Here is a 16,208-nt window from a genome sequence, read left to right on the forward strand (position 1 = left end):
GGGGAGCGCTTCCTGCCCAGCGCCCGCACCGCCCTGCGCGGCAGCCCCAGCATGGAAGCCATCGCCAAGTACGACTTCAAAGCCACGGCGGATGACGAGCTGAGCTTCAAACGGGGGGATATCCTTAAGGTAAGTGGAGGGTGAGGGCTCGGGGGTTACCGCTTTCACCCAGGGCTTTTCAGCTTCTCTGGTCAGCCTCTTCCTGTCCGTTAGACCTGACCCTCCTTTGAGTCCGCAGCAAACGCCATCTCCTTTTAATGGGGTACCTCAAGACTTCCTCAATCCTGGTCTGACCTCTCTAAGATCAGGAGAGGCTGTTTCGTTTCTGTGTTGAGCATGTATCCCAAAGTCTCTCATTCCTCTCTTTTGAGATTGGAATATTTGAAAAGTTGGTCATAAACATGGTAGCAAATAAGCAGAAGTACAGGATAATCTCTACAACGAATTTGCTTCTATAAGAGGAAACCCCTTAAAGTAATCAAGATCAATTTGGTATTCCTTTCCTTTGCCTCCTGCCAAGGATTCCAATATCAAAGAACAGTGATTAGATTATTTCTCAGTAGATAATCTTTTAGCATCAGGCTGACAAACATTGGTGCTGAGTTTTATCTTTAGTCCTGATGAACTTGAGAGATAAGCTTGTATCTGAATATTTAATGGCTTTATGCAGATGCTGGAGATGTTGGAGTGCATTAGAGGAATTTTGGTCTAACGTTCTTTAAATGTATCAAAGGCTTTTTAGAGTTCATCTTGGCTATTTTAAAGGAGTTTGAAAAATATTTGAATTTCAAAAACTTTATTTGAATGAACTGGATGCACAGAACAAGACCAAAATTTTATTTAGAGGGGGAGCAAAATATAAAAATCCAGAGTGATTTGGCCTCAGTAAAGCATAGCTCTGAGCTTTATTGTTTCCAAGTAGTAAGAGCCACATTACAGGGTGTTTTAATGCAGTACTATTCTGAGTCAGTATTTCTCCATAAATGTGTAAGATGGGCTTTACCTTCCTAGTGTGATGTATTTAGTATTGAAGTATTTTAAGTTGCTTCTTTCTAAAATGCTTTGAGTAGAAACTGCCTTGAGAGGTGCCTATCCTGCAGATGTAAGGCTGTAACTTTGTGTATGCTGACAAATCAAGTCCTGCAGACCTCAATGGGATTACTCATCTGCTCAGAATTTTTGCCAGTGAAGACCTTGATTTTAACTACTATTTTAAGATAAGTTGGAAAAAAACCCTCTCCATGTAAACTTAATATGCGTCTTTTATAGATGATATTTCAGTAACATAACTGTGGCTTTGTTAAAAGTACAGTAATATCGTGTGGCCAGCAACAGATAAAGGTTGTAAAGATGTATCCTGCTTTGAGATTGTTAACTTCTAAAATAATTGCATCTGTATATATCCTACACATCCCTGGCCCATAATTGGCCTAAAGATGCCTATTAGACCTGTACACCTCAATTCCAGTGTTTATGTAAATTACAAGACTATTTTATTTTGCTGTTTTTAAGCATTCAAGGCTGTCAGAATTTTAGAAGTCTTCTGTGATAACCTTTCATCTATTTTTCTTAACCTAGGCTGTATTCTTCTATTTTGGGTTAGCTGCCCTCAGCTTTTCTAGTGTATTTGAAGTAGAGCACAGCTGAAGTAAGCTTCTAGAAAATGCTGAACAAGAAGGACAAATTAAGTATAATGAAATATAATTAATTTTAAAGGGTATTCTTAATTATTTTCATCTAGTTTGGTATAGAAGTTTGCTGAAGTACGTGAAAATTTGTAAGTGTAAAATTTGTATTAATTTAAAAATATTCACTAGTAATTAAAGGAAAATAACTTTTTTTAGACCTTTGAAAGTTTACTCTGTGCTAAAATGTAGACCTGCGCACAGTGGCACAGTTGCTGATAGTAAGATGTTCTTGAGTCTGAGCCACTTGATACCATCCCATAGATACAAATTTTGTCACGATGATAGAAACATGGTGATATATGTGCTGTTACATTACATTAATTCCCATATTTTTCCTAGAATACAAAGAGATTTTCCTACTCTACCCAAAACTTAATCTGAACACTTCTTAAAAGCAGTGATGAACAGTTCTTCAAAATGTATTTCCTTTCATCTCATATCTGAAAATGCTTACAAATTTTATGTATTTACCTCATAGATGAGTAAACTATGTTATGGAAATGGTAAATTGCTCACGATTATCACTGAAGTTAGTGGAAACTCCCAAGAGTTTCAGGAATACTGCTTCAGCACGTAGTTGAGTTCTGTGCAGCATGGGTAAGATTCACTGTCTAAAGCTGGCAAATTTCAGACAAATAAGGCAACAACAATTTGAATTGTTACAGTTCACTTTACTCAGACTGACAAACCCTGTGGCATGTTGTCATTTTGAAAGTCTGGTCCACTTCAGATGTGCTTCAGGTGGTGGAAATTAATTTCCATCAGACATGCCAGATCTGTTTTGTTAGTACTTTGCTCATGACTGAGAAATCTCAGGGTATCCCATTCATGTGCCTCATGTGATCCGTCTTATTGATCAGGTCAATGCTGCTGCCCTCAAATGTATTTGGAAGATAAATAGACCTGTAACGTGTTGAATGCACCTGCATGCTTTACTCTTTACATATCCCTTGCTGAGGTACACATGTAACTTGACGTGTAACGAAGACTTCTTTAAATCTAGCTGTTAGACACCTGTCTTGATGCACCTCCAAAAATCCAAATTAGTCTGATGGCTTATGTGATGATGGCAAATAGTTGTTTTGCAGAGAAATGTTATGCCTTGGCCACACTAAGGAAAGAACAAAATCTCTAACACTTTGATTCCCACTCCTTAAAAGCTCATGTTTCTCTTTGTGGGGAGAGAAGGCAAAGACGCACACTGTCTGACTCCCTCTGATTTCAGCAGATAACTTGCCCCTGATGTCATGGTGCCGTTATTGCTGCATACCCTCATATTCGGGACTTGATTGAATAGCATTTGAACTGTAGCCATTAAGCTGGTTGTTAGTAATCTTGTGGCTGGTTTCCAAAAGTAAGTGAAGATAGTTGGCCTTTGGCGTGCGATTGTAAAACAGCTGAGTGAAGAGGAAAAGTGCGTGACCTTTTCTTTTGTGGGCACTATATGGTAAAAGCTGCTTCTGTGATTTTTGTGGCAGGACGCTTGTTGCTGTACCCTTTTGCCTAAGGGTTCTGTAGCAGCCTGTGGTATTGCCATTCAGGACATGCAAGCCGACAGCTTTCTTTAAACTTCTTAAATGTGCTAAATACTACTTGCCAAGCCTTTTCCAGAGAAAGGAAAGGTTGCTACTTCCTTCTGTGTCTTCTGATTACGGTACAATGCTGCAGCTCTCAAGATCACCGCTCTTTTCATGTGCTGGTGGTTGCTTCACAAAAACTTGTTGGTGACTGGCATCCTGCTGGGGGTGTGAAGATAGCCTGTCCTGTTATTTAAAAAAGTAAAAAAAGGAAACTGAGGGATTCCTACTTGAAATTTTGATTTACTGTTTTTCACTTTGAATAGTTGACGGTTGTCATGATGCTTTTTCAGTCTTTTCCAGTTTCACTTGCTGTATTTATTGAAGTTGGGAGTAGTTAACTTTGGTCTCTGTCTATATTTGTTATGCAGGTTTTGTGTCCCCAAAACCTATTGTATTTCTAGCAGCTTCTGGTTTTGTTGGCCTTTATGCTAACTGGCAAGTATCCAGACCTAAAGTGTGCTAATACTTGCTGGTGGTTTGGCAGGAGCAGGGGAGGGGGAGTAGGGAAGAAAAGTCATAATTCTTTCTCTCATCTCATCACCATTTCTTTTCTCTATTCCTCCTACACCTAATCTGAAGTGTACAGTTAATACCACAGTGCTCTGATAACTGTTTCTGCACGGTTAATAGAGAAGCAATAAACATATTCATGAGTATCTTGAATGTTAGAATTTTGGAGTTTTAAAAAACTAGAGATCACTGCTCCATTTCCTCTTTCTCTTTCTTCTGTCATAGGGTTGGGGCATAGCTGGAAAGGGATCTTCTAAAGAACTGATTAAGTTCCTGTTCCCAGTAGTTGTCAGCATAATTAATTCACGGATACTTACAGATTGATTTTAGGAGTAAAATTGTTCAGGTGGTATTTTAAGTAGAAGACCTTCATCTTTAATTCTGGGGTCTTCACTTTTGTGTGACACACAAACCAACTTCTCTATATGCTAAAAGAAGGAATTCCTTGATAGGATTTTGGTCTTTTGACAATTTCATTCAGCAAAGTAAGATTTTTTTTTTTTCCCTGCTCTGAACTTGTCACCGCAGGAGCTGTTCACATGATTGTTTGCCACCAGGCTTATTTTCTTTCTGTCAGCCTTTAGGAGGATTGAGTGTTTGCAAACAGTTGATGCTGATACGGCATTTTCAGTTCCTGCATGAAAACCATTTTTCTGTGTCTGGATTACAGTGAAACCGTTTTGAATAGAGGGAGGAGTATGATAACCAAGGGGAGGAGCATGGTCTCACTTCTCCTCTTTCTCATCCCTTGTCTTTGACCTCACCTGCATTGGCTGTCACGCCATGATGTCTGAGCTAGAGAACAAATTCATGGCTTGCTGAAGAGTAGTGCAAAGACTCTTCCTCTGTTTTGGGTGAAATTGTCTTCACTCTCATCCTTCCTCTCCCTTCCTTACTCACCTCCTTCATCCTTCCCCATTTTATGTAAGGGGATGGACTCATCGTGGTCATGATGTTTTTAATAGGTGAGAAACAGTTTTCTGAATTAATGACTTGGTAAATTGCAAGCACTGTGTGCTTTCTGGTGAAGTGGGTCAAATAGTAGAACAGGTTGCCTGGAGAAGTTGTGGAATCCCCATCCTTGGGGTTACCCAGACAAGCCCCTGCGCGCTCTGATCTAATTAAACTTGTTTTGAGCAGGACAGGGGATTGGGTGACTTCCAGAGGCCCTTCCAACCTGAGTTATCCTGTGACTTAGGTGTGAGTGGCAGCTCCCTTGTGCGTGATGGCTGATCTGTAAAGGTGCACTTAGGTCATGTTCCTTGGCTGGGGCCTTGAATGAAGGTGATATTTGTCACCAATATGTGATCGATACTGCAGTCTAAGAAGACAAGACTGTCAGAAAATTAGAGAGACTCATAAACACAAGCACAGTTATCTCAAATGGTGTTGATTTGGCATCCTGGCAGTTGGAGATCTGTGTTACAAAGAGATGCTGCTATGAGGGGTTACATTCTTCTGGTCTACCCAGCTGTTCAGTGCTAATGTTTTTAGTACAAACTTCTCAAATATTGTTCCTCTTATGTGTGATGGTAATCTGAAGGTAGGATGTGTTTTGTTAGCCAACTTCTCTAGTCTTGTCTGTCGGGGAAGGCTTGTGGAAAAGAACTAACCAACCTCCACACAGTCCATGTGCCTGAAAAATAAAATTCTCACGTTCTGTATTTGTAAAAAGAGCGTAGGCCTGCTTAGAGCAAGATTGAATTGCTGAAGGTGTCTCTGTGCAGAAGACATAAATATGGAGTATTCCAGGCTGAAGGTGTAAAGCAGTCTTTGCAAGCAAGGAGTAAACACGTTCCTCCTTAAAGATGGAATCTTTGTTTTTATTTTGTAGCTATTTGTGATTATTTTTTAAACTTGTCACTGAAAGTAGAAAAAAAAATAGCTCTTGTGAGCTGTGTGCTACCTGAAGCCTACTGGAGTTTTGAATGTCAAACGAGATACTGATTAAAGCTAGTGGTCAGCTCAGCTAATTTTATTATATTGACTTAACGTTTATTGCATTCTGTTATAACCAGGGGAAATTATGCTAATGTGAAGCTCCAGCTGCCTTTTGCCAATTTAAAGGAAGTGCTATTGTTACAGCGTGTCTGCAAGGTCCAGCTTTTGATTACACCAGTGTGACAGACTTCTGAAAAGTGTTAGCATGGACATATCAGCAAATCAAATTTTGGCTAAATTACTTGTCTGCTTTGTTCAGCATGTGTGCCAAACTGCAGCCAATGTGATGTGTCTCTGTTTTTATTTACTGGCAACAAAAAAATGTTGTCTCTCTTCTTTGGTTCGGTGACATTTCTCTTGTGATAGCTATCTGATGAGGAAATGTCTGAAAAATACAGATGAGTAAAATCTGTTATTCTGAGGGGGCATCCCAGGTGTTAATAGACTAACTTGGACTTAGGGGTTTTTTTTAAATGAAAATAGTAAGAGCTTGCTTACCACTGGGGGAAGAAGGGAGGAATTATGACCTTTAGTGGAGTGTATAAAGGATTGAGAGTGTCATAAATTAGTATTCATAGTTTTCCAGCTTCTGTGCAGAGCCTGGCTAATTGGCGGAGGAGGAGGAGGAGGGATCCTGTTTGTAGTGAAATTCGGACTTTTCTGATTTCTCAGTATAATCAATAAGGATCCAACTAAGTGAGGGGAGATAAGGAATCCAATTTGTTTGTGTGCAGCTCAGGCTAACATAAGCAGTGAACTATATGACTCCTTGATAAATGAAGGAAAATTAAGCATTAGTCCCCTTACTGCACTAGAGCCAAAAATCTTATAATCTCACATTGAGCAAAAAAGGGAATGTAATTCACCAAACATAATGAATTTTACAATGTAAATCTAAATGGGAAGAACTACTGAAGATAACATTAGGGTATTTTCGCCATTGCTGTGGGACTGAACTGTTGTATTTAAGGCTATTATACCAGTGATGCCAGCTTTCCATGCTTGCTGGTTACCTCTGAATTAAAACCTTTGCTAAATTGTTAATAAATTTATTTATGTAGATCTTGAAAGGTTTGAAAAATCAAAGCTAATTCTAGAACCATAACAATAAACAACTTTAAAAAATACAAACACCCCTACCCCCTGAAAAAAAGTGCATTTAAAGCCATTCACATAATGGGCATCAGCAAAGGATTTGGCAACATACATGAAGTAGCTGTGACCAGTTTTGTTTTAAGTTTTTCCTGTGTGGCTGTGTATATATCTTAGTATTTCGTCTGGTCTGCAGTGTTGAATTGCAGAATGTCCTTTCCAGGTTTGACAGCAAGGTTGTTAAAGCAGTAAGCAGAACTGAGAGGAGTCTGTCACACCCCTCTGCACAGAAGTCTACGGGTATGTCTGCACTGCGTAGTCAAGAGATGGGACTGTATCCTCTGTAGCTATCTCCACACTAACTTTCAGGTAGCTGCAGTAATGATAACCGCATTATGGGCCTCAACGTGATTTACAAAACTTACATGGGACTCTGGATGAATACTTCCCTGTGCTTAGTTCTGTGTTACAGGATGTGTGATGCATTAATGTCTGAGCTGGCTACTCTGGAGGTCTTAATTATCAAGATGTGTAGCAAAGGATAAGCCTATTTCCCTTCTTCCCCCCTGCCCTCACTCCCATCCTTCAGTGCTGGTGGGCTTGGTGCTAGCCAGAGGTGAAGCTGTGACTTGTGAACATAATGTTTAGGTACAGAAGTGACCAAAGAAATGAATTTATTCTTCCTCCAATGCTTGATCTTATGGAGCTTCTCTGTATATAATCCATTTCACTGGGGCAATAGTGAAAAGAGGCAATAGGTCTCAGTGTTTGTTTTATTTTTTTATTTGCTTTATTTAGCATTTTCTTAGGAAAGCTGCCTTTGATCTCTGTCATTTACAATTTTCTCTGAAAATTCTGTTGAATTCAAAATGCAAATAAGTAGGTGACTTGTATGCATTCTGCGTTTCTACGCAGATGAGTAAACTGATACTGCAGCAGTTTGATAGACAAGTTCTTATCTGCAGCTTTATCCCACAGTGGTTCTTGCTCTTTCATTTCCTTTGCTGGCTCTGCAGTGGCAGTTAACGTTATCTCCCAAGTTGGGCAAACATCAGTGACTAGAATATACACAAGGAAATAAAAATGTGGTATTTAGATGCTTTGGACCTTGAGAGAAAATAGAATAGAATACCTTCTAAGATTTTTTTTTTTTTGCATTATTTACAGTGTGCAGAATGGTTTATAAAGTTGTTCCTTTCCCTCAAATATCCATATCTTTTTAGATGGAACAGCAGCATTGTCGATCTCAATCTGTCAAGCTTCAAGCTGCCCTTCGTCACGTTCTAGGCTCATGCCCTGTTGCTGAGTGTTTAAAGCACTTGCTCATGAGTGGCACATGCCTTCAACTTTGAAGTCATCTTGTAACACCTCATAGGAGTAGGTGTTCAAATGGAATAGAAAAACGGTTGCGAAGCAGACTGTCTGCGGTGGAGCCTGAACTTGTTCCCATGTCTTATGCATGATTGGTGCCACCATCTGACAGCTCAAGTGAGAATTGGTTTAACAAACTTAAGAATGTGACATGTGCTAAACACATGGGGTGGTACAGCTGAGCTCTAATAGAGCAAAAAGTGAACTGACAGTCTCCAAAACTGCTCATGATAATTATTTTTAGGATATTTGTTATATTCCTGAAACCCAGATGCTATTCTACAATACTTCTTGATTAGTTACTAGATGCATCTGAAATTTGCATTTTAAATGGCTGTGTTCATAATCTTCCTCAGCTTGTATTTCTCTCTTTACTAAAAGAATAGTGTTTTTCTGTAGATACTGAATAAAAGCCCATTTTAAAAATGTCTTAAATGTCTTGAAGAGCCTAAGAGGCTTATTTTCCCCTTAAAGAATGATTGCTCACTTGATTTTCCGTACCTGATCTTGGATCCTTTTGTTTCCAATTACTTGAGGTTGTGAAAAACCTACTGAAGATTCATCAAGTCAGTTGGTTTTTTTGATGGTGGCTGGAGTAAGGCAGAAGTTAGGACAGCTATTTTTGTCTAGGAAGTAGATTGTCAGCCTCTGTAGAGTAATTAATTTATAATTGTGATGTTCAAACATTACTGACTTTTATAAGTAAAATACAGAAAGAGAATACTTAACAGAGTAGATTTATTCTGTTTGTACCTGCTGAATTTCGCTGCTTTGCATGCGTCCATGTCAGCATGCACGCTTTCTCCTGAGCTGCTTGTTGGCTCCACTGCAGCTGGACCTCATGCAGAGAGCAGAAAGTATTTTTTTTTCAGTTCAGCTGAATTGTAATTATACTGTTAGTCCCTAAAACCTCTTATTTAAATAATTTGTCTCTGGAATTCATGCGTTCTGCGTTGAGCCAACCTACTTCTTGCTCTAACTTGTACTAAACTCTCCAGGTTTACATGTGCTGCTGTTATGCAGAATTGTTTCCCTTGGGAGGAAAGGGGGAATTCTTCATGAGTTATGTATGAGCCAGCAGGTTCCACTAATCATAGCAGCTCTGCTAGTGCAGAAGACTTGTGGTCTAAGCTAGTCACCCCGCTGGTTTGTGAGAAATTGGCACAAAATTTTAAACCATGCAACTCTTGCTGAGCTTGAGTAGGTTTTTCCATTATAAATCCTGATGTGCAGTCAAATTTTGAGTATTCTTTTGGTATCTACACTTCTTTAGCATAAGTATGACAGTGATAGTTTAACCGTTTGGCCTGGCTTTTACTTTCTGCTGTTAACAGTAGATTTGTGATCTGCTTGGAAGGAGCTATGCTTCGATTTAGGTTTAAGTGAATTTATTTCAGAATACTGGGAAGGATATTAAGCTTCAGAAGTGTGCATCTTCCGCAAGTTCCTCTGGAAAATCTAGCACTTGAGTTTTTTCCTGAGCTCCTGTGTAGTTCAGGTCTTGTGCTCTGATCCTTACGACTACTGGGGGCATAACTGATCAAGGAAAACTGCCAAATTCATTTGGGAGGAGGGCAAACAAGTGCTCAAAGTGTGTCCTACAGTTGCAAAGGAAGGGGAGAAACAAATGCAAGGAGCAAAATGAGGAGGAGGAAGTGGCAGCTATAATGGAAACAAGTACAATGAAAACTTTTAAAGGTGAAATTTGTCTTTTAAGATGTTGCTTTTCCCAGCCGTGCCTTCAAACAGTACTTGAATTTTGGTGAGATGGACATCAGCTTGACAAATGTGCCTCGTTGAGGCAATATAAGGAAAACCTGTTGTGCATATATTTCACAGCTAAATTTTATGTTTCTGTAGTGTTTTGCATGTCCTTGAAAAATACTTTGTCAAGATGTATTCTTAGCCCTGGAAGTGATAAAGCATGGACTGGCAATTCAGGCTCTCTTCTGAACCCTGGAATGGAGGAAGCAGAAGTTGTTTCTGCTTCCTCCTTTCCTTCACTTCTGGCCTTGTTTCTTAAAATATATTTTGCACCAGTGCCTCTGCCCTACCTTTAATGAAACTCTGGTTTGTAAAAAACTAATGTGTGGATTTGTCTGTGTTGACCGTTTGTACCAGGGTGCTTAAACTTTCTTCCAGCATGGAGGTGTCTCAACACTTCCTTACTCTGTAGCAGGAAGTGATACATTCCTTACTTTTTTGCTGAAAATTGCCTTTTAGGTTAAGAGTGTAACTTGTTCTCTGCCAGGATGGATAGATGAAGACTGTTGTGACTCTACTTAAGAAGACCCAGTCTGAAACGAACAACTCTCTTTACAGGGTAACAAAAAATAGATAAACAAAATGATTACAGTTGACCCCACTTTCCTGGCTTCCACCTCTTCCTTTACAGCTTGTTATGTCTGGAAATCTTGCAAGCTGTTACCTTCACTCAATTTATTTAGGTAATGTAAAAAGGAAGACCATAGGTAAAAAGAGCCTTGTGATGTTTCTGTAAACTTTCTTGAGCTTTCTTTTCCTTGAAAAGCTTGTGTGTTATTCCACCTGTCTCTGTTTGGATTACAAACATATGCATGGTGCTGCAGTAAGATTAGAGACCACTGTTGATGCTATTTGCAGTATGAGTAATAAGTTTCCCGGAAAGCTTATTTGTTGAGAAGAAACATTTTTAACTTTCCAGAAAGTTGAAGTTACTAAACATTAGGCAGTATGTTGATAAAACAGCTGCTCTGCAGTCTGGGTAGCCACTGAAATCTGCCTGGGGTGACATGTGTGAGTTGCAGATTAGCATTCTATGGAAGTGTCCGAGCTATCCCACGAGGGTATAGTTCCTAGACCCTTATGGGCTCCCTAGTTTAAAGTACTCACAAAGCAAATATGGTTATACTGTTTCCTTAGTTTGCTCTGAATATAACTGGATTTAGCTGGTTTTGTTCAGGATTGCAGTCCAAAAGGAGAAGTCTGGCCATGCCTGATGGAATTCTTGTAAAACCACATGTTTTCCCTCAGTCATGGTCCCCAAAACTCCTAATTTACTAATTGAGTGGAGAGGGGGGCATTATCCAAATGAGCGAAGCTAGCTCTTATGTCCTAATGCAGGGAACAAGTAACACTGCTGGGATGTGCTTGCATTTGGCAAGGTTTTTCAGCCCTATCTTAGATAGGTTTGAGCTGACCTTTTACACGGCCCTCGTACCGTTTTGCCAACTACCTGTATTAGCTGGCTTTCTCCTACTCTCTGTTCATTGCCACAGATAATATTATCATACCTGTGTAATGGATTATGTTTTAGATTTTCTCCTGTAAAAGTAAATTCTACATCATCTTCATGATGTTAAAATACTGTGCCGTATCACTCTGGGAGCAATTCCCATCTGAAGTGAATTATGTGCAATTTTCATTATTAGAAGTAATAGAAAACTCTTTACACATATGATTTTCCTCTGTTCTTCTCTGAGTATCTGTACTATTTGCCATTAGAGACTGGGCTAGATGTACTCCCTGAGTGCTGGCTGTATTACTGGGTGAGGCATTTAGCACTGGACATCACCTTCCTTCTTTGTGTAAGGTCTTGGCTTCCTGTAGTCAGGCTCTAATGACTTTCTCAACGGGAGGCTGTGTCTGTGCTATTGTGTTTCAGCAGCCACCGATGGCCACACCTTCTGTGCATCTTTCTAACCCATTTTGAGCCCATCTGTACTTTAGAGTGTTAAATTCCCATAATGTAAACATATAGTGTGTGGAAAAAAAGTTATTCCCTTTGTTGGTTTGAAATGTGCTACCTTGTAGTTTTATTGAATTTTTTTTTCTCCTCCTCTGTCCCCCTCCCCTTGCAACAGATAATAGGAAAACATCTCTCCCCATACTTCTCCTGGGGAGAATAGATTTGCAGATGTCCTCTTGTCTTTGTCGCTTTTTTCCTGAGAAGGAAGTCGGAGTCTGATGTCCTACAGTGCAAAAAACATTCCATACTTCTATTATCCTTGTTCCTTTCTCAGTTTTTTTAGTTCATCTACATATTTTTGAGGTGGGCCGAGTATAGGTACTTGGAGTATTCAGGGGCTGACACACAAAAGATTTACAGTGTCAAAAATATTTGTTTTGTTTTTGGTTTTCTTAACAGAGTATTAGGTAATGTTTCTAATTGATTTTCAGATTACTACCCCCATGATTTCAGGGTATTTGCTGAGGAGTAACAGTTTGTTTAAAACCTACAGCTTCATATCGTTGTGGTTCTTGGTGGTTATTGGTTGTGTTTTTGCCTCATGTGTGTTGCTTTGCATATTGCATTTAATCTGACATTTATCACTTGGTCTCTTAGTATTAAAAGTTACCTGTGTAACTCATCTGTTTTAAGGTTTGAGTACACTTAACTCTCTTGGCAAACTTTGCCGCTTCACCCCTCTGTCGCCTTCTGGGATCCCTTGTGAAGCTGTGGAGCTGTGCAGCCCCTCCTGGGATCCTGTGGTACAGCCTCCCTCCGCTGTGGACGCTGACCCTTTGGTTTCCATGTTAACCTTACATTAAACCACTGAGAAGGGGGGTTCCTGTGGTGTTAGTGAGTATGTGTGTGGAGATGAGTAGCCAAAAATTTTTTTTATTTTTTTACATAAAGAAGCAACCGACATAAAACCTAGAAAAGCCTGAGTCTGTTCTAGTTCATTAGTGAATCATGTGTCTTCTATATGGAGGTTTATTTTTGTTCTCTCTTGCACGGATTAAACGGAGGTCTGAGGTGAAGACTGCTTTTTGCTTTCATAGCCTTGCCAGAAGAGCCCAGCTTCCAAACAGCTGCTTGAAAGTCAACTTAATTGGATAGCTGTATTTCCAGGGAGGTTTTATGGCTGCACACTAGCAATATTGCTGCAAACCAGCTGGGACCAACTGGCATCTGGCATGGTGCAAGATATGTGTTTAATATCTCTAGATAAGACCTGATCCTGGTCTGCGAGTACATCAGTGAGATGACTTCCACATATGGAGGTTTTCCCAGAACTCCACTTTTGGGAAAGTTTTTGAATGCATCCATGCTAATGCATGGTGTAAAAATCCCATTTCATAGTGTGGGAATGATTGACCCCTTGTCAGGGCCCTGGGGGGAGTTTTTTGAGGTCAAGGCATTGATCTCCCGATTGGAATCTCCCAGTAAGGGAGAGTTTTTAGTGCGTTAGCTTTTACTGAGACTTACAATGGAGATATTGTGCTACTATAATGTACTTGGGAGCTTAAAATTAGTCTGTGGTCAAATAATATACCCTAGGGTGTTGGTGACCTGCATTATGATATCCCTTCCAGGTTACTGCAGTGGAGCCATAACGAGTTCTATTCTTGTTTTAATTTGTTCTTGACCTGGAACAGTTCTTCTAATTTGAGACACTAATTAGGAGATAGTTTTAGTTATCTCTGGTCTTTTCCATAAAGAATTTAGTGCCTCAGCTGTCTTGACTTTCGGATTCTGGAGCAAGTTACTGCTTTTGGCATTTAGTATCTGCATTTCTGCATTATTCATGTAAAGACACCCTTTGATTTTCTTTTTTGCCCATAAGCCAAGAAAGCAGCAGTAGACTTTCCTTGTAGAGATTGCTGGTGTTTCTGATGGTATGTTACATTAAAAAATGTATCGTATCAGTACTTATTTATCAGTTTTATCTCTCTGTTCCTCCGAGATATTGTAGGTAGTACATGGTTTTAAAGAGGTGATTCCTGTATTATTACAGTTTTTCTTCCTAACCCTGAGTAACTTTGGGCGAGTGTTTCTTTTCACACTCCATGTGATAGTGAGCTACAATGGCTATTGTAGGCTCAGTCTCTTAAATATACAAAGTTCTCCTACTCTAGTTTGTGAGCGAATTCCATTTAAATGTTTTATTTTCCTTTTATGGAGAGAACTGGACATGAACTAATGCTGCTTTATTAGCTGTGAAGTGAAAGAGGAACTTCGTAACGTAAGGGGAATTTTTTTAAAGTTTTGACATGCAGATGTTGCCCCCCCCCCCTTTTTTTTTTAATGCTCCTCATTTTCCCCTCTCCCCCCGCCTACAATGTGAAATTCTGAAGTTTACTTTCAGTAAGCCCCCACAACTGTGTTTTTGGACTTTTTCTGAGGCAGAATGCAAATTACATTTGCTTTGGAGTTCTTGGGCCTTCCACGTTCCCAGTTTAAGTCAGAGCAGGGACGCTGTTTTGACACTGCGATGAGTGTGTGTTACAGATCACCAGGCAGCTCTCTAGCATGGCTGTACTCCTTACTGTGTGGTGGGCATGTCTCCTCCTTCTCTTTCAAAAGAAGAGGTGGTTGGTGTATTTCCACTTTTTGCTATCTGTAATGGCTTCTGCCATTCTGTATGGGCTTCTTTTTGGGGCTAGATGTAGGCCAGTTAGTTCTGATAGCTTTCCTTGTTTTAAAGGAGTGATCTTTCTTCAACGTGTGATTCCTTGTTTATGATTCAGACATCCTTCTCTCCAACTTCTGAGTCTGTCGTTAGTTATCACAGCATGTTCTTTTTTTCAGTCTACCGAATTTTGTTATTTCAACTTTGTGAGTACAGAAGTGTGTGTGTTTCACTCTGTAAACTCTTGGTTCTCCAGAAATTGAACCGTAATCTAATGATGAGTTTGGAGAAGACAGATAAATGGATTAGTGTTGGAGTGAATCAACACTTTAAACTAAGGCCTGTTGTGACCCAGAAGTAGGCTAAACTTAAATGTCATTAAAAGATTTCTGGGGTATAATAGTTCATTATTCCATAGCAGATTGAAAACAATCATACATTTCTTCTTAAACTAAAAGTTATCATGAATTAAAGATCAACATGAGACATTAGTACTCTAACCCCACTCTGTGTTTTTATGGAATTCAGTGTGTTTGCCCTGTTGAGGTTTACACACGCGAAGGGCATGAATTGCTGTGAAAGCACTGAAGAAGCTTTGTGCAGAAAAGGCTGGCGTTTTTGGCAGTTGTGTAAAAGCTGGGGTTGATTGTAGATAAGTGTATTGCCCAAGTCTTCCTAATAAAATGACTGAGGATACAATATTAAGGATATTGACATACAAGTTGTATCCCGCAGGATCAAAGAGCTAAGGAAACCTGGAAAAGAAAGGGTTTATATTTGAAACAAGTTGGTTTGGTCACTTTGTAGATTTAGAAAGATAACTGTCATAACCTGTTGGTCCAATTAGTTTTTCTTGGCTTTTAAAATCAGTAGAAACATTTCTCAAAACAACCTGTGAAGCAGAGTTCTGATTAAATATATTTTCACAAAGGTTATTTAGCAATCCATCAATCCATTGAAATCCAGTTTTTTCCCTAGGTTGGGGGGGGAGGGGCTTCAGGGGGAGCCTGTTTTGGTTTGTGGTTTTGTGGGGTGTTGTTTTTGGGTTTTGTTTTTTGGGGTTTTTTTTGTTTTATCTAACATCTTTGCCTTGTTGACTGTTTTCTGAAAGTTAAGTTTACTTCCTGCATGCCCAGAAGTTTGGAGTGTACCTGATGTCTTTGGCTAACAAGGGTCTTTCAGTACATCTCTTGTTTGAAATCTTTTTCTCTTAGCAGAACCTGACCAGGTGGAAATGACCGAAGCTGCTGAGTGAAAACTCTGTTGTATCTGGTAACAACCTCCAGTGGTGGCTTGAACAGTCTGTGAGAATGGACTGTGTAAACTGTCTTTGAACTTCAGGTTTTTAGTGCAACACCAGCATAATCCTGGTTGTTGTTGGTTTTTTGTTGTTTTTTTCTTTTTTTAAAGCAATCAGGTCGGGCTTTTTTTTGTTTGGTGGTGTTTTTTGGTTTGTCGGGGGTTTTGTTGTTGTTGGTTGGGGTTTGGTTTTTGTTGGTTTTTGTTTGTTTTTCTTTTTAAACATGGGCACAAGAAAATGGCAATGTGCCATCTCAGGCCTTTAAAAGCAAGTGCCCTAAAAATATTTTTCTGTTGAAGGGCCTCTTATCCTCTGTTTCTCCCTCATTCAGTGTTGTAGGAGCAGAAGAATCCCTGGTGCTAATGTACAGGAAAGCTGCATCTCATTTCTT

General features: G+C 39.6%; 1 protein-coding gene across 3 annotated transcripts in view; it reads left to right on the forward strand.

Moving 5' to 3' along the window:
- Positions 1-6: 6 nt before the first annotated feature.
- GRB2 (growth factor receptor-bound protein 2) overlaps positions 7-16,208 on the forward strand; it is a 42,694-nt gene continuing 26,492 nt past the window's right edge. For 2 of the 3 annotated variants that reach the window (XM_010073256.1, XM_010073263.1), the window contains exon 1: positions 52-129. In XM_010073256.1, coding sequence (XP_010071558.1) covers positions 52-129 — 78 coding nt within the window. Of the gene's footprint in view, positions 130-16,208 lie in introns of all 3 variants that reach the window. The other variant, XM_010073248.1, reaches the window with a different exon arrangement.

The sequence above is a fragment of the Pterocles gutturalis genome, unplaced genomic scaffold (assembly GCF_000699245.1).
Source record: "Pterocles gutturalis isolate BGI_N339 unplaced genomic scaffold, ASM69924v1 scaffold24026, whole genome shotgun sequence".
Lineage (NCBI taxonomy): Eukaryota > Metazoa > Chordata > Aves > Pterocliformes > Pteroclidae > Pterocles > Pterocles gutturalis.